The sequence below is a fragment of the Botrytis cinerea genome, chromosome 10 (genome assembly GCF_000143535.2).
Source record: "Botrytis cinerea B05.10 chromosome 10, complete sequence".
Lineage (NCBI taxonomy): Eukaryota > Fungi > Ascomycota > Leotiomycetes > Helotiales > Sclerotiniaceae > Botrytis > Botrytis cinerea.
In genome coordinates, this window is record NC_037319.1 from 979,922 (window position 1) to 1,004,353 (window position 24,432).

The 24,432-nt window shown below is 43.3% G+C and overlaps 7 protein-coding genes across 8 annotated transcripts; 4 read left to right on the forward strand and 3 right to left on the reverse strand.

Annotated features, from left to right (window-relative positions):
* The first annotated feature begins 4,310 nt into the window (after positions 1-4,310).
* BCIN_10g02570 (hypothetical protein) lies at positions 4,311-6,984 on the forward strand. 2 transcript variants are annotated; one of them, XM_024695510.1, is made up of 3 exons: positions 4,311-5,132; positions 5,343-5,773; positions 5,904-6,984. In XM_024695510.1, exons 1-3 carry the CDS (start codon positions 5,082-5,084, stop codon positions 6,799-6,801), a joined length of 1,380 nt encoding a protein of 459 aa, XP_024551303.1. In that variant the 5' UTR covers positions 4,311-5,081; the 3' UTR covers positions 6,802-6,984. The 2 variants fall into 2 exon arrangements, with proteins under 2 accessions (XP_024551303.1, XP_024551304.1); XM_024695509.1 differs by having other exon boundaries at positions 4,979-5,294.
* Positions 6,985-8,315: 1,331 nt separating this feature from the next.
* BCIN_10g02580 (hypothetical protein) lies at positions 8,316-10,666 on the forward strand. Its single transcript, XM_001556934.2, has 2 exons — positions 8,316-9,479; positions 9,556-10,666. The coding sequence occupies exons 1-2, from the start codon at positions 9,039-9,041 to the stop codon at positions 10,159-10,161; spliced, it is 1,047 nt and encodes a 348-aa protein (XP_001556984.1). The 5' UTR covers positions 8,316-9,038; the 3' UTR covers positions 10,162-10,666.
* Positions 10,667-11,176: 510 nt separating this feature from the next.
* Bcgtr2 lies at positions 11,177-14,937 on the forward strand. Its single transcript, XM_024695511.1, has 5 exons — positions 11,177-11,653; positions 11,973-12,264; positions 13,417-13,520; positions 13,579-13,680; positions 13,730-14,937. The coding sequence occupies exons 2-5, from the start codon at positions 12,259-12,261 to the stop codon at positions 14,580-14,582; spliced, it is 1,065 nt and encodes a 354-aa protein (XP_024551305.1). The 5' UTR covers positions 11,177-11,653; positions 11,973-12,258; the 3' UTR covers positions 14,583-14,937.
* A 569-nt stretch (positions 14,938-15,506) lies between these two features.
* BCIN_10g02600 (hypothetical protein) lies at positions 15,507-17,921 on the reverse strand. The gene is made up of 2 exons (XM_024695512.1): positions 17,356-17,921; positions 15,507-17,269 (listed from the first exon to the last, which is right to left on the reverse strand). The coding sequence occupies exons 1-2, from the start codon at positions 17,739-17,741 to the stop codon at positions 16,021-16,023; spliced, it is 1,635 nt and encodes a 544-aa protein (XP_024551306.1). The 5' UTR covers positions 17,742-17,921; the 3' UTR covers positions 15,507-16,020.
* A 51-nt stretch (positions 17,922-17,972) lies between these two features.
* Bcpbn1 lies at positions 17,973-19,775 on the reverse strand. Its single transcript, XM_024695513.1, has 3 exons — positions 19,398-19,775; positions 19,290-19,350; positions 17,973-19,239 (listed from the first exon to the last, which is right to left on the reverse strand). The coding sequence occupies exons 1-3, from the start codon at positions 19,688-19,690 to the stop codon at positions 18,103-18,105; spliced, it is 1,491 nt and encodes a 496-aa protein (XP_024551307.1). The 5' UTR covers positions 19,691-19,775; the 3' UTR covers positions 17,973-18,102.
* Positions 19,776-19,892: 117 nt separating this feature from the next.
* Positions 19,893-21,192, forward strand: BCIN_10g02620 (hypothetical protein). The gene has a single exon (XM_001556928.2). It carries the CDS (start codon positions 20,075-20,077, stop codon positions 20,987-20,989), a length of 915 nt encoding a protein of 304 aa, XP_001556978.1. The 5' UTR covers positions 19,893-20,074; the 3' UTR covers positions 20,990-21,192.
* Positions 21,193-21,200: 8 nt separating this feature from the next.
* Positions 21,201-24,342, reverse strand: Bcbre1. Its single transcript, XM_001556927.2, has 5 exons — positions 24,015-24,342; positions 23,582-23,725; positions 23,466-23,526; positions 21,802-23,417; positions 21,201-21,750 (listed from the first exon to the last, which is right to left on the reverse strand). Exons 1-5 carry the CDS (start codon positions 24,147-24,149, stop codon positions 21,577-21,579), a joined length of 2,130 nt encoding a protein of 709 aa, XP_001556977.1. The 5' UTR covers positions 24,150-24,342; the 3' UTR covers positions 21,201-21,576.
* Positions 24,343-24,432: the final 90 nt, after the last annotated feature.

The following is a 24,432-nucleotide window of genomic DNA, read 5'->3' on the forward strand; positions in this document are numbered from 1 at the left end:
TTGAAATTATAACACCTAGAGCTGGCATTGCCGTACATCCATGGGCAGTGCGTCGTAATGCACTCTTGTTTGTAAATTGATCTCGAAAGCTGGACATTGAGGTACATCATTTGGCAGTACATCTCAATGTTGCTCGTATTTACATCAGAAGCTACCTAGGTAGGTAGTGATTTGTATGAACTTAAAAAGGTTCATCGAAATCAGTTCGTCCCGCAGTCATCCTACAGGGAATTGGCCTTTTAACGTCATTACCAAGGACAAGAAAACAGAAGCTACCTTGACAGCTCGGAAAAAGTCCGAATCGCGGAGCTGTCAGATAAGGTAGTAGCATTGATATGTTCATTGGAAGAGTATCCGTGCTAATGCGTCTCATTTCTTTGGGGAAAAATGAGGTATGATTGGTGACATATCACGACCAGAGTTACAACTCTCGTCGAAAACGGACTGTTGAACTATTTCCTGTCCAATACCAAGACCGCAGGGAGAAGTTCATGTTGTAATGGAGACTTCAAGAAAAGATGTTGAGCTTCTAGTTTGAAGTCATGCCTAGACAGAAAAGGCCTGATTCTAGTAGTTTAAGTCAGACTCGGACTTTGAGGAAGAAGCTACTGGAGTAGTGACTTGGATATAGATTGTTGCCGAGATATCCAAATCAATGCGTCTCGTCCTCTGCGTACAGACGAGGAACAAGCCTTTTAGAGTCATGCTCAGGACGATTGTGATGGGAAATTTGAATTGATAGCAGAACTTCGAGCTCTGCCAGTAAAAGTCTATTTCAGTCGAAGTTGTACCCAGACCGATGGGAAAAGCTACCGGAGTAGTAATTAGAACACGGAGAGTTGTTGATTCTCTGTCGAAATATCCTACACAAGACCAAGTAGGCCCACACCCCAAAAGAAGCATAGCTTTGAAGAAGAGAATGAAGCGACTCCATGCGCGAATATTGTCTCGGTAGCGTTGCCCAAATCAAAGCGGCAAGTAAATTGCCCACGAAAAGTGTCGAGTTTATGTCTTTCGCGCGCCATTACACAATGAGGCTTGTTTTCGGGAGACTGACGCCTTATAAGACGGACATTCAAAGTTTGTTGAGTATTGGTAGTAGGCACCTTGAATTAATATTTTCCAAATAAATTAAAGTGTTCGAAAACACGCGGAAAATTCGTGCTCAGTATTTGCTGTGTCAGTGATCACAGAACTAAGAGTTGTCGGTATGCTTCAACGCATTGGTTAAATAACTTGTTTAACGTAGCATGGAAGTGAAAAAGTTGGGTTTTGCAGTGCTGACGCACAACAGAATGATGTAAGAATCGAGAGGAAACTCAATCAAGAGATTCCCCAGAAATGGTCGAGGGAGCGTAATTGGATATACAGCTCTCGGGCGAGAAACAAACTCAAGCAAGAGGTTCTCGTAATTGATTTGACAGGCGTGCTGTCGTCGGTCGAGCAACTCGGTGAGGAGAAGCGTGATTGTTCAAGGTGAGGCTTGGCAAGCGTCACACATTTGAGCGGACCAAAGGTCCCAGTCGTGGTATGCAGGAGATATCACGATTGATTGCTCGGGATTGCCTTGCTTTTAGCACTGAGACTTGTCGATGATAGTTTTATGTCATTCCGGACGAAGACTGAGATTATTGCGCAGTGCGTGGGAAAGACTTGAAATCGTGCAGTCAAGATTATGGAGCGTCGTGGTTTGTAGTACGACTAGGCTCATGTTATGGATGTCAGATGTAGAATGTAGATATGTGCGAATCATCTAACCAATATCTGGTTAGTCATTCAAACTTGCTAATGAAGAACAGAATGGAAGCGAAGACTTACGCCGACATAGAAAATTACTCAACTGATTTTTGAAGGGGACATCGGAAATCCCGAAGGCAGACAGATCAGGATATTGAAGGAAAGAGCGAGAATTTGACGAAGGTCATACCTGCCACGTCTGCAAATAAGAAGGCAAGTCCGTGAAGACGACGGCGATTGATTGTTCGAAGCCATGTCGGCGAATGAGGGGTACAGTACTAGCTTGAATCTCGCAGGTCGAAATACCGTGCTCAGGTGGGAGACGAATTTATTAGCTCCCGTTGTCTCGGCGGCAGCATCATATCATTGAATAGAAGATGTGGACACATTCTCCGTGCGAGTTCACGGTCTTAAGTAGGAAGGTCTGCCATGGCCATGGCCACTGTCGCCAAGTCAGTATCGAAAGCAATAGATCAAAAGTAAGATCGGAAAGTTTCATCAACTTCAACAATTGATGAAAGAGAGAGTGGGGCAAGATATATCCTCTCAATCGAGGGTAGAATTGATGGAGATAGAAGTAAAACATACCATATCGTATCGTGGATTATGTGAAGTAATTGCATCTTTGCTGATGCACTGCGAATATTGATGAAAGGTAGCTGGTATCTTGAAGTTGCAAGATCAACCTGTAAGTTGAAGTTGAAGCTGGAGATCGAGAAAGCAGAGGAGGAAGGGAGCCAGGAATACTAAATAGACAAGATTCGGAGCGCAGCAGACAGCATTTCCCCGCACCTGCAAGTGAGTCTTGGTTGTGCTCTCATGTCCTCCGTGATAATTTTGGCTTTTAGGTACTATGGTATTTCAGGAAATTGGAAGCATGGTGTGCCATTCACTTCAAGCATGCTCTTCCAAATTAGCTGCCAATTTCTTCCTGTAGTAGACCTCGGGACATTCAGTTATCCGTAGACATTGTTGGTTTTGGGAGGTTGTCAGATTATCGTTGTTGTTGTTTTCCTGCAGTTTGAATAGAGAACGTAAACAAGAAATGCAGCTTCTAGTGAATTTCTCTTGATGGAAGTAGAGGCAATGGAGAGTGCTTGAGTAAAAGTGGTAGCATTTGGAGCATCTTCAAGTATATGGATGAACAAAGCTCAAGTATCCTTGAGAGACTTGATGATGCTGTTGCAATAGGAAATGGGAATTTGAAGAAGTAGTGGAAGATGAACAAAGACAAGCAGAAACGTCCAAAGGAGTCGTGCAAAATTGAACTTTGAGGGCAAATACTCGGGGCTGTTGTACTTATTCACTGTAGCTCGTGACACAATACTTTGTAGCAGAGTTTTGTTGCACATCTGGAGATTTGGACCCATTCTCGAATTTGACGTAAGCAAGTTGAATGAGCCAATAGAATTGTGAGCGCAAAGGAGAAGTCTCATATTTTTGAGGTTTCTCGCGAGAATGGGTAGCGACGAGAGCGATGTAAACATTTTTCAAATGTCCTCCTCCAAAAAATTCATAGCACTGATGCCCCTCCCCCTAAACATCAACCAAAGGCCCAAAAAAATAAAACAAAAATACTCCCAAGCTGCGGACTCTTTGGCCAACAGATCCTCCAATTTTTGCTCCTTCGAGATTCCATATCAATACCATCAACTCATCCACCACTGTTTAACCAGCACACCCCAACTCGTCTATATATATCTTTATCTCGCCAATCTGTACATCAAGAAACCATAATGGAGGGTGGTCGAGTGGTCTCTTAAGTCGTTCTACGACAATAGATCCGCTCAATGGCCGCAAAGGACCAGCCATCGTAGCTGGGGTCCCCACCTTTATTCCCTTTCTTGAGAACAATTTTTTTGCTCTTTTTTCCATTTTAAGGAAATGGTAGATGGTAAGTCGTGCCACGGATACATTTTTTTGTTTGGGTTGATTGGTGCGCGCATGATGGGAAGATGGGATGAGAACGAACATGAGTGCACATGTTACGAATCTATTTGAGAACTCCTCCCCACCTACCATACCGGATGACAAGAGCCAAATGCTTTTGTACACTTGGCTTTCACCCTTGAGTACAGGAAACTCTCCTTGACACAGATATCATGTAATGTTTGTAGCTTGATCATTAAGATATTGCGATGGACACCCCTCAATATCTTTCACAATGAAACTCTAAGCGCTATGTTTGGAAGTACTTACCCATCCAGTATCCAATTACAAGATTACCTATGCGACAAGTACATCACTCTACGATTAGAAAAGCGGGGTTTTGGCGAAACTGTGAATGTCAAAAGAAATTCGAATGTGTGCTGATGGAAGTTGAATCACTTGCGGAAGCTCATGACTCTTCACTGACCAATGGATGTATCCATGTCCATCAAATACAATTTTAAACATGGGCATAAATCATTAAAGAATGCATTTTCAAGGCATTGACTGAAGCCGACTATATTCGTACAGAATACACATATGCACATGCCATTCATCATATTCTCAGCTTGCAAACTCAACACTATAGCATCGTTGATCAACAGCGATATTTTCGGCGTTAAATATTTGCCTGCAATTATTATGATTTTGTCTAAAATAACAGTACAAGAAGGGCTTGGATGGAATGTTTGTCTGGGTGCAACATATCAAACGTAGATGACATGCATTGGAGGAGCAAGACTAGCCTCCTAAGAAACATTCTAGAGGCGAGCAAAGCAGCCCAGGTCAGAAAGGAAGGTCTACTAAGCCCAGTAATATCCAACTCTCCAAACACGATTGATATAGACAACAAGAGAGAATCAGAAAAGCCGATATTCACGAGCACTAACCCATTTTCCACCAACGAGACTCGTCACTCGTCACGCGTCCCCAACGTGTGATGCGGAACTTCGTGAACTGAGCTACACACTCGGGACTGGCGAGCTCGAAGTCGGAAGAGCACAGGGCCTGGAATGTGTATCGAGAGAGGATATAGGATACGCGAGAGATCCTCGCAGGTGAGTGTACGAACTTACATATGGATCTTCACGTCTCAACTGCTGCACATTGTAAGACTTTCGACTTTCACCACGTGTTAGATTATTATTCCCCCATTCAAACGTTAAACTTATATAAACTGGGCCCCAGTGATCAACATCAACGCATAGTTGTAGAGTCCACAAAGGTTGGACGAGCGAGTCTGAAGGATCAAAAGCCGCCAAAAATTTATGATGTCGTTAATATTGACATCAAATCCCTCCCCACAATCCTTGCAAAGCGCAAGTCAGGTGCCTCGGGCCCACACAAGCCCACCTTGCAAGACATCACGAATCACTCTCTTTCTAGCAGGCCTCGATCTCATAAAATATGTAAATATGGATTTGCCTGACTCGAAAAAAGAAAAAGTGACTGATAATAACGGGAAGGTAAGGAGTTCTTTTGGTTTTCTTTGGTTTGTTTTTGTTTGGCCAGCTGTCTTCTTTTTTTCCTTTCCAAGTCCGAGTTTTATTGCCATCACGAAGTATCTGTACCGTTTCTCGCTCATTTGTTGATTATTTGACGATTTGCTTGATGATCTGGACACTATGGTATGCATGAGTTTGAAATAAAAGAATCTTAGCTTACAAGATTCGCAGTCCACCATGTCTTCATCCCCTCGCTCACCAACCCACCTAACCGGTCACCAACCCAGCAAATGGTACCACCTCCAGCTCCGTACCATCGCACTCTTCGCTCTTCCTTTTCTATCCTTCATCGGCATCTTCGGAACCTTGTTCATTGGAGGCCGTAACGGGACATTCGAACACATCACCAACCTTGTTAGGCAAAAGACGCCTTCAGCCGTTTTCCCAAATACGAAATATCTGTTGTTGAAAGATTATACTGGGATCAGAGCTCTCGATAGACAATTGACTGTTCTCGTGACGTTCTTTGCGCCAGTCGTTGATAGTAAAAATGCTGCATTATACTTGAATAGTATCTATGGATTGGGCCAGTTCGGAGCAGCGTGGACACTGTTGGTGATGGAAAGTTTGAGAAGTGGGAATAAGGGAAGGGCTGTTAGTTTGTAGGTGATTCTTGACGTGAACATAGGGCTATATATGTATATGCCTGATTTTAACGATTCTATCTGATACCTGTCATGGCAAATCAGATAATATATATTTCAAGAAATATTACTGACCATACATACATAGCATCGGAACTGTTGGGTTAATCTTCCAGAACATTACCTATGCAGTCACAGTACCGCTCTACCTTTTCATCCACCTCTTGACGTCACCAATCGCAAAACCATCTTCAGGAACGCACGCGAACAGCGTTCTGCTCATCTCGTCCCTAGATCTAAAGATTTTGCCACTCTCAATCACCCTAGCATACATTGTCCCATCTATTCTTATGGGTCTTGACGCCCCATCTCAAGTTTCAGGACACACCCATCAAAAGCTCATCGCTTTTTGGCAACCCTTTCCAATCTGGACAGTCATCATCCAATGGACTCTTCGTTCATTCTTTCAATTCATTGGATCGGAGGTCTCGTCAAGAGATTCCAAACAAGCACCAGCACCACAAGGAGCATCATATCTTAGCAGCGTAAAACATGTCTACTACTTTGCCCTTACCTTGTGTGTATTGACGCACCTTCCTGTTCTCCTCATTGCTCTCGTCCCCGCCTCAGTCATCGCAGATATTTTACCTAAGCTTTCTCCTTATGCTAGTCTCAACTTCTTCGATATCTATGTTCCATACTTTCCCTTTCCACTCACTCATCGGGTCTCAGATTTAGCGAACGGTACTCACACGTTCCTCCAATGGGATTTGGCAACTGGTTCTACGGCCCTCTTGTTATGGGCTATTGTATTATATCGGAATGCTACAACTGAAAAAACCATCGTAGATCCTGACACGAATCTCTCTTCACATCAGATCCGAGAAATGCGCACGGGGGAGGGAAATCGAGTCGGAGCCTTGAGCATAGAATTAATGGCTAAAATTGGTGTCTGGACGTTGATAGCTGGTCCAATTGGAGCAGCCACAGTGCTAATATGGGAGAGAGATGAGATCGTACGACAGAAGATTAAGCAGGGTGTTTGATTTGAGGTCGATAGTGTTGAGGTCTTGGCTATATGGTGGGTCATCTCTTGGTAAAAGTAGATACGACGTGTATAACACGAAATGTGTGGGTATCTTTGTAGAAATTGATCAATGTGCTGTTGTTGTTATCCTTGTTGTAAGCAATAAAAATTGCCTTGTTCTCTGGAATTATATTTTGAAACATTGACTGATTCTCCTATATTTCGACTGCACATATAGATTTCCATCACAATCAATTTTTAGCATTTCACATTGAGTAACAAATGAAGAACACAGCACAGTGTAAATCCCCCACACACTCACAGCATCACACAGCGTTAGGGATGAAATTTCCCGTGTCACACCCAACCCAACCCCCAAAAACACTTTAAATCTCGTACTCATTGTCACACCTCACTGCCACCGCCCCAAAGCCTACTTGTCACCATTCCTGCACGTAACATTTCACCACTTCTGACTCTGTACTTTCCTGCAGCAAGTGAGACCCTGGAATTTGAACTCCGTGCTAGGGATCCTGTCGATGGCGATGCGCGAATGCGCAGCTCTCTAGTGCTTGCTGATCTGATCATGATGCGTGGTACGGATTATGTGCTGGATATGCATGTGGATGGATGAGTCGTGATTTCAGTTTTCTGTCATCTAGCTTGGCGTGAATAAGCGCAGCGCAGTCAGCGGCGTAGTTGTCTTAATATATATTCATGTTGATGAATGAAAATATGTGTATACTTGTATGCGATGCTGTAAGGGACCGATAATATACGGAATACTAGATATAGTGGTTGAATGTGGTAGGTGGGATTTGTGATGGGATGGAGACGTTTCACGGAGAGGGACATGTAGGTTGGCACTGCAGGACGAGATGGATGGATGGAAAGAAGGAATCATGTGTGGTTTTCATGGGGAGTGTGGTCAATAGGTTGGGAAAGAAAGTTCATGCCAATGCGAATGATCGTGTCCTGTTTGATAATGGATGGCAGCAGCAAGAGTAGTGTGTTTTTTACCTACTGTGCTTTTTGAATCCTTGGATGAACGGATGGTTGTATGGATACGCACACACACGGGACGAGACACCGAATACGATTACCTCATCCACGAGTACCTTGACATGTACGCAATCGTCGGGTTCGAGGGTCTCTCTGGGAGATGGATGCTGTTGAAACGATACCCGTTCGCCAGGTTGCGCATGTACGTGCCAACAGCGACCAGGTCCAAGCAACGATGTCGGCACTGCGAATGCAAAGTCTATGGTAGAAAGGAAGCAAGCTCCAACCTTAATCTGATCTGTGCACATGGAAGAAATCCAAGTGAGGTCCGCAAGCTTCTGGTAGTTCGATGACTAAGACCGATCAAGCTGTGTCCTCGCGTGGGAGCGATGCACTGGGCCAATCATCGTGCACGATATGAATGCAATCCCCGCTTCGAGAAGGCTCGCGCCGTCGAAAGGATGTAGACGGATACTTTTGACATGGGTTTTGACAAGAAGCGATACCCCTTTGGCCACGCTCTTCCCCATTGACCCGGGCTTGTAGATCTTGTACGTATCATTGATGAGCCCTTCGTACAGAACTCTGTCCAGACTCCATTCAAGATTAAACTTTTGGCTGCAGCCTGCATCGCATTCCATAAAAGAGTCTGGATCGTCCTTGCCTCGCCTCGTTCGCTCGTTCGCTCGTTCGCTCGTCCACCCGCTCAGTGCCGCCCGCACCTGCCAAAAACTATTGACCTATTTTGGTCTGCGACCCTTGCTACTCGCCCTCTCCCATGCCTCACATGGAGAAAATGTTATTTTATTGATCTTTGCTTCTCTCCGTCTCTCTCGTCTATTGCAAAAACAACATTCATCTGCTCTGTTGGACATTACTCTTTACATTGCTTTTTCGATCATCTCTACACGTCAGACGTGCATTTCTGGCTCATTATTCATCCCAAGTACGAATATTCAGCCTTATCGCTTCTTATCGCATGCATTCGCACTGAAGGACGGTCGTCTTCGGAAAAGCCGAGGAACCATTCTATACTTGGTGCCTACCTGTCGACATAGCTATTGGGTCTATCATCTTGTGGTTCAGTTTCTGAATACTCTGATTTGTCTTAAACCTGCGCACATCACAATATCCAACATTCAGAACCAGACGTTTACTTTTCACATCTGCTATTCTTTCCTCTTGCTTTGGCTCGCGCATTTTCAATATCTTTCCGATTCGAGAATCCACCGTCGGAGGGAGCTTTCCATTGCAATGTCAATAACAGCGGCAAGCTACGAGCGAATATCCAACAAATACGAACCGCCTTCGAAAGGGATAGTTGATATCTATTCCCAAAAGGGCTTTGTATTGGATAGCAACGGTGATTCACGGTGTGTAAAATCGATCGAAGAGTTACCTGTTCAATTACCACCTTCGCCAGCCGATAGTGACATGATGGATCTTAGTCGGCCATCGCCACCGACCTCTCCAATCATTCTTGAAGGTCAACGAATTACTAGAGATATTTCACGCGGTACTCCTGGCGATATGCAGAAAGCGAGTGTGCCCAAATCACCAGAGCAAAAGCAGTTGGCAAAGAAGAGAAGCCAGTATTATGGTGATGCGTTTGCATATCGAGAACCGGCCGGAAGTGCGAGAGAAAGAGTGAGCAGGGATAGTATGGTTCTTTGTGAACTGGTCACAAATGTTATTGTAAGCTTTTCCTCTTCTTTTGTCTAACCTACATCTTCGCCTATTCACAATCAGCTGCTAAGATTATGTACAATAGATGCGTGAAGAACACACCCTTCTCACAAGTCTCTCTAATCTTCTTTCAACCCGCTATCAGCGTCCTGAATCCTCCATTTTCGTCACCCTCAAGCACTCCGCATGCTTTATCGTAGCTGGAACTTTCGAACCTGCGTATATCATGACTATAACTGCACTTCCATCACAAATGCAACCGACTACGAACAAGAGGAATACATCGTTACTCCAAAATTATATGGCCACCACTGAATTATATGTTGAGCCAGAGCGTGGTATTATTAAGTTTGTGCCATTGGCCGAGGAGAATTTCGCAACAAACGGGAAGACGGTTGCTGGTGAGATAGAAGAACTAGAACGAGAAGCTGCAAATGAGGCTTCAGGATTCCGCAACTTACATCCGTCAGGAAGTGTAAAGAGTAAGAAGAGACAGGCTGCAAAGTCTTCTAAGAGCCAAAAATCCAGGAATTTAGAAACCCATGATGAATATACCCCATCTGTCAGTTCGAGGGCAACACTTATGGCAACTCATGACGATGCATTGGATACCAAGGCGTTGAATGTGCAGAAGTTGGGGAGAAGAAAAAGTTTTATGGCTGCAGTTTTTGGAAGCAAGTCCAAGTCTTGAAGATAGTGAAATGGTACACGTTAGAAGATGGTTCAAATGAAACATCTCTAGGGGAAATTTACATTGATGGGGAAGATGTGGTCTAGCGACCCACAAAAGTATAAAAGTGCTTGCATTATGGTTATCTGTGTAGCGACGGAGTTTACAGGGAATATGATACCTGCAATACATGGATGGATGGAAAAGGTCGATACGATCAATGGGATAGGAGAAGACATTGTGAAAGGGTTATTGCTTCACTGGTTGGATACGGCGTCACATTATAAGATTGGCAAGGTGGTCTCTATGGATATATTACCGGGGGCTTTCTCCCATGCTGACTATGGAATAAAATTAGTAGAGGGTTTTCACGGAGTGGGCGGAATGGAGTGGAATGGAATGAATAATGTTAATAATAGGATATAAAAGTTGAACTGCTCTTGGGTTTTGCTACAAGGCTTGAACAAGAGGCATAATATTAATACCGTGACGGGACTCTACTTGAATGATTACTATGTCGGAATGAATGATTGCCGTGAAATGTGGTGGTGTGAGAAGTGATGATGAGGGGAAGGAATATGATGATTGATTTCAGCCTCATGGTAGATGATCTACCTATAGATGATGTATGTATGGCATAATGAAGGGTAGAATACCATGTTGTTATTGGTTGGCTGGCGGAGAGAGGTTGTTTGTGGCTTTGTTTGTGGCTATGGATATGGGTGTGAATGTGGATATGGATGTGGATATGAGGTGTGGCTTTCTTTGACTGTGGCTTTTGAGGTGGAAGAGAGAGAGAGAGAGAGAGAGAGAGAGAGAAAGGTGCTGGCTGGTGGGTGGGTGGTATACAATTCGAGGTAATGGAGGATGAAGATGAAGACGTAAATGTAAAACTACTTTTAGCATGATACGAATTTTATGGTGTGGATTATTAATAAGGATGATTACAAGTGAAGCCAACTATAAACTTTATATAGTTAACTATTCAAATAGTTACACATTCACATTTATTATTATGATATTCCATCTCTCTCTTGGTTGAATGATCTGTTCTCGAGCTGTTCTACTTATTATTATTATTATTATTACAAAGTCCTTACTACTTATCACTTATTACTTATTACTTACTTTTACCTGCTACTTGCGATTTTGGATGCATAGACCAACCACCCAGTCTGTTTTACCACATACACACATACATACATACACACACACACACACACACACCACACCACACCACACCTCAATCTCCATCCATCTTCCCAATCCATCTATCCATCCCACCCATCCCATCCCATCCATCATCATCAAAATCTCTTCCACGCCCACGGCGTCTCTATCTCATCACCCCACGACCACAAATTCACCCCTCCAATTTAAATACGAGAAAATCAAATCCATCCATCCATTCATCCGTCCATCCCGTTCGTGGTATGCGATCAGGGAATCCTCAATTGTATTGTTCCCATTAGGAAGAGGGAGAGACTGAAACAAAAGAAATATTTACAGAGTGGTGAGTGAATTGACTTGATTTGTTCAGCCCCCCCCTGGCTGGGAAACCTTCAGCCACCCGCCCACCTTAGCACCTGGCTGGCTGGCATACTTCTCGGAGATGTAGATGTTGATATTGATACGACGAGATTGATATGACAATAGCATGTCTTCTATTCTATTCTATTCGTCGATTCGTTGATTCATTCATTCATTTGTTGGCTCATTCGCCCATTCACCCATTCACCCATTCACCCATTCCAACTTTGCAAGATAACAGGAGCTCTACACAGATGCCATGGTATCAAGATGTTACTTATTACTGATTGGAGATTTTGTAGTCTCAACACCCACCCACCTGGACCAGATATCAGCCTCAGAAAGGATCTCACTCCATCCAATCCAGCAAGGCACGCAAGGGATCTTTTAACCTTTTGGATTCTTCTCCACACACACACACACACACACACACACACACACACACACACACACACACATACACACACATACACACCACCCACCATTCCAGCAAAGATAATAAAAAAAATAACACACAATACATACATATACACATACACACCCACACACACGCCCACACACAAGAAATACCATCAGATTTAATCTATCATGGAGGTATGAAAAAAAGATTTTATTTTCTCTTATTTTCTTTTAATTTCTTTCTTTCTTTCTTTCTACGCACGTTCTACTCCCTTCTTTCTTTTTTAGCCTCTTCCCTCTTCCCTCTTCCTTGAAAGTGAAGAGTAGTTGTTGGCATTCTTTGCGCTCCCGGGGATGTGGTTCTTATCATGAGTGGTACCGATTTTTGATTTTCCTTCAGGCCACGAATTTCGGTCTCTGCTTCTCGACCTTGAATCGAAAATGTGACGAGTGTTGGCTCCACTAGGTACCCCTTTGCGTTTTCTCTTTTCCTTGTAATGTGTATTGTTTTCTTCTTTCCCTTCTTCTTCTTCTTCTTTTGTTCGCCAATCTGGTGATGTGGTAGTACATATCATATACATATATAAGCAAAGCTGAAGTTCCAACGATATCGAAGGTGTCGATGTTCAATATTGCTGGCTTTTCTTGTCGCCTCATTTTACCATCCTTTACATCTCTACACACATTGGAGTGAAGGATACATAATTCAAGACTCAAACTCTTCGATCAGTGTCACTCAAAGGATTTACGAGAGTTGTTCTCGTGTTAGAATTCTGTGCATACCCGTTTCTAGATTCCTCTATACAATTTCGAATTTGGAAGACCGAGCACAACTTGACACTTATCCGAGACTTTGGTATGAGTGCCGGTTGTTGATGTTGGACAAACAGACGGGGGACTTTGGCTTGGAGCTTTTGATTTTTACTTTGGCAAGGCTGGTGGGATTCTATGAGGAGCTGGGGTTTGAATGATTGTTATGATCTTATGTCCCTTGGGGTATTGATCTTTTTCGGCAAACAATATCTCACCACATGCAAGAAGCAAATATTGGATTCCATTCAGCTGATATCACATTATCTTTTCACGACTTCATGTTATCACATCTTTTCTATCACCTAATTACTCATTCCTGTAATACTCATTTGCAAAGTTGCACTTTTTACTTGTACGATATTGGTTTTATTGTTTCTTTTTAATATTAATCAGATGTCTACCTCTCCTACTTCTGTTTTGCAAATTGGGCGTAGACGTACCAAGGAGAATCAAGCCTATAATGGTCCTCCTAGAATGGGTCCCGTTCGACATATTAGTCCAGCATCACTAAATCTTGAATTTCTTCATGAACAGAATCGTGCCGCTCTCCAAAAGAAGGATGCTACCAAGGTAGTTGATCCAGCACCTGGTGTTGCCGCAAAAGGCAAACCTAGATTATTATTGATGGGTCAAAGAAGGTGAGTTGCAATATTAGAAATATCGAAATTGAGGACATTGTATACTAATCTTCTTCAGATCTGGAAAGTCTTCGATATCTAGCGTTGTATTCCATAAGATGCCTCCAAATGAAACCCTTTTTCTCGAATCTACCGCAAGAATTCAGAAAGATTCTATGCAGTAAGCCAAATACTTTTCTGTTATGATGCTGCCTGCTAATGTGCTCAAGTTCCTTTATGGATTTCCAGGTTTGGGATTTTCCAGGTCAAATCGATTTCCAAGATGCTCAATTCGATGTTGATGCTATCTTTGGTGAAATTGGTGCTTTAATTTGGGTTATTGATGCTCAAGATGACTACCTAGAAGCCATTGCTCGTCTCAACAGTACCATTTACAACCTTCATCAATCTTTCCCAAACATTAACATTGAAGTGTTCATTCATAAAGTAGATGGTTTATCGGATGATTACATGCTCGATATTCAACGCGACATTATGCAACGAATTCAAGATGAACTCTCGGATCAAGGAATGGAAAATGCACCAGTCAACTTTCATCTCACATCTATTTACAATCATTCTATCTTCGAAGCGTTTAGCAAAGTCATTCAAAAATTGATTCCTCATCTTGCTACTCTGGAAGCTCTTCTCAATGATCTTTGTCGCAATTGTCGTTTCGAAAAAGCATACCTCTTCGATGTTCTCTCTAAGATCTATATCGCAACCGATTCTTCTCCAGTTGATATGCCTTCCTATGAAATTTGCAGCGATTATATCGATGTCATCGTCGATGTATCCGAGATATATGGATATCAGCGGTCCCCTGAATATATTTCGAAATTAGAAGGACCGCCATGGAATAAGAAATTGGAAGATCAAATAGCATGTAAGGATGCGGAAAGTGTGATTGTACTTACGGCGGATAAGAGACCAATTATGTTGAGAGAGGTTAATAAGTATTTGGCTTTGGTGGCGATTATGAAGGAGGGTAGTTATGAGAAGATGCCGTTGGTTACGATGAATGTGGAGACGGTGGTGGATGGGTTGACGAAGGTTTTTGAGATTACGAGGCAGAAGAAGTGAGGGGTGGGGCTTAGAGTTTAGGGAGAAGTTTGGAAGGGGGGGAGTAAAATCTTATGGAATTGTGGGTTGAGCCATTGAGATTGAGATTGGGATTATAGCACCTTGCTTTCTTTTGCTCAGAGACAAGTATTTGTCATTTTGTGATGGAGAGAGAAGAATAGGGAGGAATAGGGAGGAATAGGGAGAAATAGGGAGGGGATAGCAAGTGAAGCTTCAAAATACATGTGTACGTATATGTGAGATGATCTTACTAATTATTGTCAAGACTGGATAGGAAGTATAAATAACTGCAATGCAATAAAACACAATAGATAGCGCAAGCTATGAAATGAAATATTAAGACGCTGGGGTATGATTCGATTGTGATTTTGGAATTGGAGTTGGTGATTGATTGAGTTTGTGGAGATGGAGATTTGTGAGGATATGGTTGTGTTGGATACTGGGTTGGTAGGTAGGTGGGTAAGTACTTTTTTCTTTCTTTTGATTCTGTCATATCACAACTTCAGATGTTCATGATTTATTCTATATTGCTGGGTGTCAAGAATGTATCTGCAGAATCATCGTGTTGGTTTATTCGAAATGGCACTCTCTACTTTATGCGATACGCGAAGAAAGCAGAGAAATTCAATTCCATTGCATCGAATTCTAGATATTCGAAGAGTCCCAAGTACAAATCTATTGTATTATAATGGATTGTATAAAGTTCCCTGGGAGGTGCGAGCCATCATCTTTTTCTGTCTTCTTTGCGGTTCTTGGTATGTATGGAAAATCGCCAAACTTTTTTAAAGCTTCGAGGGGGGTAGAAGATCCTCAAGATGCAGACTAGAAATGAGGATGCAGATGAAAAATAGCTCGAAGAAATTACATCTCCAAGGAGCAGAGAACTCGTGCTATTGAAATGGAAAGTAAAAAAAAAATCTCTATTGAAATACTCGTGTTCGGATTACCAGATGGAAAATATGTATTCAGCATCTCTGTAGCTATGAACTTCAACTCACACACAAGGTGCCAGCCAGCTGGTTGAAGATTGAGTACGTTTTCTTTTCAATGACTTTCTTTTAGTTTTTCATGAGAAATAAATTATTTGATAATCTACTCGAATGCTAGATAGCTTTACGGCAACGACATCCGTATCCTGACAAAGGAAACAGGATCAAATAAGTTACCGGTTATCTATTCGTATTGCATCCTTTCGGCTTTGGCAATGGAGTCTTTGTAATGGCAGATTATGACTCCTAGCCCAGGCCCAGCCCAGGGTATCGTGAACGACAATGAAATTTTCCTGCTGAACGCCCGCACACATATGCACATGACTCGTGAAATCCCCCAGACACATCTCCAAAGTCCATGCGATACTCCGAAATCATCTCTCTGTTATCTTTCCCGTCCCAGAGGCAAATAATTCCCATACCCGATATCTTCCCCCCCCCCTTCCTAATCAACGAATAATTTCCGACCTCGCCTTCCCCGGCTCAAACACCAAATCCTCCAACAAAACCGTCTCCCCACTCCCTCCACTTTCTGCATACACCCTATCCCTCGCCAAGCGATGATTCCCCTCGCTCTCATCCAGATCCACATCTTCGCCCCTCTCCATCCCGGCATCGCTATCCGCACAATTCCAATCACTCGGAAGCGCAGAATGATATTTGTTTCCGCAACGTCGATCGTACTTGACACCCGGCGCGCGCCGCTCCACCGTCGGATGCGTCTCTTCTCTCTCCGGACAGGAGAATTCGAGTCCGTCGGCGAAATTCGCGTCTTGGAAATCCGATTCGATGTCTACGTGTGCGGGGTTTGAAACGTACTGCAGATCGCCCTCCGAACCGCGCTGCGAGGGGCTCCCGTGCATTTCTTGCTTTTGGGCCCATTGGCGTGTGGCTATCAAAGTCTCCTTGGGGTTGATGGGACATTCGAAGCCTTGATCGTAGAGCCATTTGGTGAGATGGTTTTCTTCCCTTGGCCCCCGGTAGATGAGCAGACCTCTTTCCAATTCCTCCTCGCAGCGCTTCTTCATGGAAAGCAAAGTATCCATAGAAACCGGTCGCCACATTCCCCAATTCTCATCGAAATGTTTCTCGTCCATTACGATGGGTAACTCGGCTCCACTGCCCTGTTGGTAAACCTCCTGGCGTAGATTGTGCGGAGCCGCCCCCGGAAGCAGCAACGTAAAGGGCGAGACGCAACACCTTGGGCGCATGCCATACATAAACGAATGACCATGTCGAAGTTGCCAGGTTCTTCCTACTTTATAAGACATGATATCGCGTTGGCACATGGCTGCGACTTCCCCGAGGCTGACTTCGATTCTCGCAGGTGCTTTTCCGTGGTTTCCCCATTTCAATACTCGACCTTTGTCTTTGCCGCGGTGTTTCCATACCCATGATGCTTTGTGTCCGGTTGATGGCGATTCAAGGTATCCAGGTGTACCAAATACAGTATCAAATTGACCGATGGTCCATTCAACAGCGTGTCTGTATTTTTCAATGGTGTAGACTGCCCATGTGAATTTGAGTGTTAGAAGAGCGGGACAGGAATCGGCTGGCCCGATGAGATCGCAGATTAGAGCGAGCCATTGGGTACGACAGCCGCCGTTGATTGCGGATTCAATGTGGAGATGTGTGATATTTTGCGCCATGCGGATGATTAGGGCAGTGCGGTCGAAGGTTGGGGAGGTGGAGCGAAGACTATGGGTTTGTTAGTTTGTGCTGCCAAACTGTGTATACCGAAACTAACGAAGATGAAGTGCAGAAGAGGACGAAATTGAACCTACCCATTAATAGGACCAGAAGTCGAAGTAGAAAGTGGAACTTCAACATGTACTCTCTGAAAAGTCGACGCCAACGATACAACACTCGTATCCATAAATCTGACACCATCATGTTGAACAAAATATTGGTTCAGCCAGTGATTTTTATAACTCAAGGAAAATGTGTTGTTTTTGTAAAAGATGGGTAGCGCTTCTTGATAAAGTCCAACATCTGCGCGTAATGCGGCTAGGAATTTTCGAGCCGCTGGTCGACTATCATGTTCTTCCCATGTACCTTGAAGTAGGAGACGATAGATCATATTTCGAACCTCGACTGGAAAGGTGCGAAGAGATGTGACAGATGTTGTTTCTTTACAGAAAGCCATATTTGTTGTTGTAGAGAGTGCCATGACTAAAATGGTATGCTTGATGCAAAATGGAAATCTTTTATGGCTTATGTATTGTTTATTTCGAGGGCAGAAACAAAGTTCATCAATGGGTACGGTTGGGAAGGGAAGAGGCAGTAGGACCCGTTCATTAGCCGAGACAGTGATGAAATTGTTCAAATCGAAACTGATAGAAGATTTTCCAAGAAGTGAATGAGAGAGAGAGAATCAAGTTTATGTTGAGACGATGACAGTTGAGGTGATAGTGAAATATGTAGTATTAAAGAGGCTTGAATAGCCGTATGACGGGTGGTAGTCAGAAGAGAATACAATCAACTCAGATTGTGTCTATATATATGTTCGTCCATTACTCTCCCCTGAGACATCATTGTGCTTTCTTGATATCCACAACCTTTCCTTTTGACACTTTATTAGACCCTTGCCCTCTCCAAACCCCCCATAAACACCATACAATCCATAAAAATCCCAATGAAACCACGCTAGCAGTTCCAATCTCTACCCAACTACTCTTATTCAAATCTAATACTGGGACATTAACTGTATTCATCAATCTACCGTCAGGTACAGCTACTGGCGAGACATGATAGAACATAGTTTGTGGCCCGAATAGACCATCATAACCTAGATTGACCCTATCAAAAGGGTTACCCGAAAACTTGCTACCCTCATCTGCTGTACATGCCCAGAAGACTATAGGATGAGGAGTCTCTATAGATGTATATCCATTTGTGTTGTTGGTAGGAGATAGATATCGCAAATGAAGAGGGATTTCTGCCGTGAAAGATTGGGTAGACTCGGGCGGTGCGAGTTCAAGTAAAAGAGTAGAACCCCAAATGTTCATTGCATAGTCTGGAGCTTCAAGATCGACTGGAGATGTAACATGGCGAAGAGCCTTTAGGTTCTTGGATGCAAGGAAGAGAGGATCAGATAACTGATATTTATCGGGAAAGACAGTACGAGGTAAAGTTAGATGTGTGTGTAATGAACATTCCCGGTCTGAAACAGGTGGTTCGTTGGAGCTGAGCATGAGTTGTAAAGTAGGATGAAGACCAGAGGGTTCCATGAAGGAAGAAGTGAAGAATGTATCTGTAGTATGGTGTCTAGCTGGGAAAGCGAATAATGTAGGAGACGGTTTTGAATCTTCGCCGACCACAGTTAAGAAACCAGCCATTGAGAGCTCTTCAGGCTGTAAAGGTGTTTCGACTGAAAGTATACCGACCTCCAAACGATGATTTGATACTGTGTTTGTGACCTCAAGATCCCAGGTTTGAGGTTCCCAAAATGCAACTATGTTCAACGCATGAGATATTGTGTCAAAATCTATGTCAACGTAAGATGCATAATCAAGACGACCGGCTCTTGAACGACACTCTTTATCTGATTTACCGCAAACATTTTGCTGTATATATTGAACAAGTGCTTTGAGATCTTCAAGAGGTTGATAATATTGCGTTGCGGCATTTGAAGCAAAGCGTTCCACAGATAGTTTGGTAAAAGACTCCTATAATCATTTAGATAATATCTCATGTTCATTGGCAAAGTAGAGCTTACTTCAGGGGATACACAATCAACGTTCCCAAATACTCTTTTCAAAGCAGGACATAACAGATCACTACACAATTTTAGCACATGTGATGGATGGCCAATGTAAATACATACGGGCTTTTGCTATTTCGCTGCGGACTGTAAAACACGTGAAGACCTGGAGAAAGCCTTGACAACAGAGGTGAAGCAGTGTCATATTGATTTGGACTGACCCATCGAATATGAAGTTCATGAGATGCTTTTAATACCTCGTATATCTCTTCTGGAAGCTCGCTAAAGCTAAAGGTAACTCGATCTTCTCTCGCAGCTTTTACCCGTCCTGCTGTGATAGAGTCTTGAGAAACTTTGATATTTTGGGGGTCAACTGCATCTTGAGGATGTTGAAGGAAAGTTATTCTTTGACGCATGATGATTGTTGGAGTTTGTGAGTGTTTTCTGGTACTTGAAGTGAGATCTAATAAATGTTGAGTTTATATACTCGGATTAGGTCTCATATATGTTGAGTTGGCAAGTGCATTCATTCATGTGATTCAATGTGTTTCGGCAGTATGGGACCCTTGCTAGGCGGTGAGATATCTTAGCGCAAGGCTGATTGATATCATAACTTCCGCCACCAAAGGAAAATACCTAGGTAACTGGTTTATTACACTCGCCTTGAATGAATATCTATGTTGATGATCTGTCCTTTCGAACGAGGATTCACTTAATTTGGCATCGCTAGATACTGTGCCTCTTTATTTAAATGCCATGAGAAACTACTTTCAAAAACAACCAAGATCATTACAGCAAAGATGCTCTTTTTACCATTTCTTTACCCGGCTCTGCTCACCATCTTCACATTTACCCCTCTCACGACGGCTGCCTCCAAACCCAAGAATGCCATCTTACTATCAAAAGTAAAATCTCTTACTCTACGCGACAATGCCCAAACCTCTCACCGACGAGTTTCAGCTGTTCCGCAGCTATCATGTAGCGGCCCTGGATGTCGACATTACAAAGTTGACGTAATGCGTTGTACCAACCAAGGATCTGATTATTCTTCCGAAGATATTCAATGGTCCTGCACTGCGAATCTTCCCGAAGAATTTAAGCTAGGAAGTACGGATGTTATATGTGAGGGATATGATAGCAAGGATGATGAATATGTGTTGAAGGGAAGTTGTGCTGTGGAATACAGGTTATTATTGACAGAGGAGGGCGAAGCAAAGTATGGAAAGAACATTTGGGACGATGGAAGTGGAGATAGCTCTGTAGAGAAGGGGATGGGCATACTATTCTGGTTGATATTCGTGGGAGTTTTGGGATGGATTCTTTACTCGATGGTTCAAAATTGGAGACAAGGTCCCGCTAATGGTCAAGCGGGAAGAGTCGGGGGAGGAGGTTTTGGAGGATGGGGAGGAGGAGGAGGAGGACCAGGCGATGACGACCCCCCACCACCTTATCCAGGAACTGGGAAACGATCTACAAGAAACTATGGTGCTACTGAACAAGCATGGAGACCTGGATTTTGGTCTGGTGCGGCGGCAGGTGCTGCTGGCGGTTATTTTGCAGGAAACAGAGCGAATAGACAAAATCAAGGTAGCAGCTGGGGTGGCGGAGGTGGAAGTAGCTGGGGTGGAGGTTCTGGATCTGGAAGCTCAAGCGCAAGCTCTCCCTCTACCAATACTCGGTCAAATACTGGATTCGGCTCTACATCGAGAAGATAGTTGTCCTAGCAATCTGGACTAGGCACCTCGCCTCTAATCGTCCTACTTCCCAACGGAAGGAAATAATTGAAGAACAATTTGATGAAGCTATCCAAGTTTCAACTCTTCGGAAAGCACCATGATTACTCTTGACTCCAGTCTCCCACCATTCATTTCATTCCGACTGCGCTAGACATAATGCAAACTGATTGACTGCAATGACAACTCATATTGAAAACATAGTTATTTCTTTCTATTAGAGCTATTTGATCTGCCAATTCTGCAGCTTTCCCACTGCATCAATAACCAAGGGAAAGAGCACACACCCTGCCCTGGTCAATCGATTTGCTATCTTAAAATACAAAGTCCATCGCTGTTTGCTTCTATTTCAGAATTTTCCTGATTGAAACTAGAAAAATGGATTTCATCACAAGTAATGTGAGGGCGAAAAAATGGTATACATGGGGACAAATTCCTCTTTACTCAAGCAAAAGCCAGTCCTCGCTCAAATGTGCAGTGCGGCACTTTGGCACGCGTACTGAAACAAAAATCATACAACTTCCCAATAACCTAAATTAAACCCTCGTCTTGAATTCAACACCACCATATTACATATGAGCGGTCATGACATCCAATTTGTCGAAAGGTTTAGCGCAATTGGGACACTTTCTCATACGGTTGGAAATCCGATCATCCACGCATGAATTGCAGAAGAGATGCCCACATGTCTTTAAAACAGTGTTTTTGAAGTTTGCTCGACAAACGGTACATAATGCAAGAGTCTATATTGTGTCAGCAATAGATCATAGTAAACAAAGATGATGAAAACCTACTCTGAGCATTTCCTCCTCGCCAGATTGATTACTCAAGCTCTTTTGTTTCCATGTATCTCGATCTTTTTGGATCTGTTCGCAACGAACCCGAAGTTGTTCATTCTCCAACTCCACAGCGTGAATCTTTTGTTTGGTACCAGAGTTCGCGGAATCCTTGGATTTGAGAAGGTTCGTCAATTCTGCTGCTTGGTTCTTTAGGCTTTCACATTTGCTTGTGGCCTCTCTGCTCGATGCCTCCAACTTCTTGTTCTCGGTCATAATAGAGGCGTTGGATTGTCTCATATCACTTAGTTGTTTCTCCAAATTACTTAACAGAGTTCGATCAGATGTCTCCACATCTTTGAGTTGGGAGATTATCTCGGAACTTTTAGCGTTTTGATTCTTCAAAGTTCGGACTTCTGTGAGGCGAATATCCATATCCTTTCGGGCCGCAAAATATTTCTGATCAGCCTTGCTCTTCTCAGCAGCCAAAATCGAAACCTTTTCTTCGAGAGCCGTGAAGTCCATGACTTTCTTGCTCGTCAGTGCCTGGACTCGTTTGTACGCGGATTGAAGGGCAGGCAATTCTTTGTTGATCGAGTCATAACCTTGCTGAAGAAGATCATACTTGACACGCAATTCTTCGAGGTTTAACGAATCTATCTCCGGTCCTGGTGTGGGTTGGCATGATTGCTCGGCGATTTGTCTCAAACGTTCGACTTCAAGTTCAAGAGATGTAATACGATCATCCTTTGCTCCAACTAATTCTTTCAAATGCTCGACAGCTGCATCATCCTGGTCCTGTTTAGCCTTTCGCACGCTAAGATCAGCAAGTAACTCATCCCGGGCAGATCGAATCCTCGTCAAATCGGCATCCAAGCGTTGAAGTTGACTTTCTAGTTCGCCGGCAGTCGTTTCCGCTTCGTTCTCTATTTGTATACGATATGCAGTTCGTTCAGCTTGTAATTTCTCGGCCTCCTCTCGCAGTTGTATATTAGTGGCTTCGAGGTGATTGATACGTTTGATGACATCTTCATGTTGAATACGAAATTGTTTGAAAAGCTCAGTCCGAGCATAGTCGTCGTCCGAGGGTGCTTGCTTGATACTGGCCGCAGTAATTTGTTCTGTTAGTGATTTATTCTCTGCAGCCATGGCTTCGAGTTGCTCTTTTTGCTTTTCGACTACGGCTTGTGCCTCTTTGTATGCTGATTGGTTAGCTTCCTTGTCTTCCGTTATGCCATTCGTCATTTCAGTGTCCACGCCATTTTCGACTTTGGCGCCATTAGCAGTACTATGAAACAATGCCTTGGCCTCTTCTTTTCGAACTGTATCACTCCTCAACCTATCTAAACGTTTTTCGGCTTTAACATAACGTAGCGATGCCAATTCGAGAAGCTCATTCAGTTCTTCTTTCTCGTTGCGGAGTCTGTCTACTGTGACGAGATATTCTTTCTGAGAAGCCAGCATTTTCGTAACCTTTGCTTGAAGATCTTGCAAGTCTGCCGAGGGTTTGCCATGAGCGGCTGCAACAGCAGTAAATATTCTATGTAATTTCGATTTTATTTCTCTGCCTTTTGATGCCAATTGATCCGAGAAGGCTTTGATGCCGTGAAATTGTAAAGAAGTCGAGAAGGATACTATCAAGCGTCAGTCTTAATTCAAACTACATCATGTAAATAACAAACTTTCTGGCTTTTCCACATTTGGAATATCATTTTCTGCGAGTAGTGTCACTTCTTCTAATAACTGTTACCCGTAATCAGTTTCGTGTTCCAAATGACTGATAAGGGGCTTATCATACCTGTGTCCACCAAGCATCAATGATTCTCAGATGATCATCATGATCTGTAGACTTCTTTTGTATTGTCTTCAATTGTGATTCCAAAGTTGCCTTCTCTCGTTTGTACTCGAGCATTTGTCGATAAATCGCATCTTTTTGGTATTTCTATAACGTGACATATCAGCCTGCCATTCCAGCCAGTTTATTCTTTGTTCGAAAAAGGGAAGGTGTATTGACTACATTGATGCGATGTATTGTGAGAGAGCGGGTATAGGCGTGAAGGTATGCAGGCTATCCATGCTGTTCACAGCAAGCTGCGCATTAGCAACAGCCACACAGATTTCAAGAGCAATCCCTAGACTCTTGTATGACGTTGATAGATGAGAGAATCCGACGAAATATAAATCAGGAGTGTTTATGCGAAAGGAGATATGTCATGAGACTGATTACATACCTCAATGTCTTCAGACCACGGCGCGGTATTTTCAGAATCTGCAGAGGCCTTCCCGGCACCGTTGGTAGCTTGTCTCTTGGTAGGGGGTGCCAGATCATCGGTGCTCTGGCCAGCTGCCCTCTTCCTATCCTCCATCTTGATGAAGGAAGGGAGAGATGGAGCTGATGCGGCGACAGGCGTCATCAGATTGAAGAAGGTGAATGGTTCATAAGATCAAAGACGATAGTGGATTCGACCAGATACGGATATAGCGCGAGAATAGGTGGTATCGAAGGTTTCCGAATGTGTGGTTTGATTGACCTTGTATCGTCGTTACGGGTTGTAGAGTTGAAAAGTAAATGGAGGTAAAGGCGAAAGAAGTGAGAAGTTGCAAGCCGCCAATTCCAAAACGGACTAGCGTCAAAATTCCGTCAGAGCG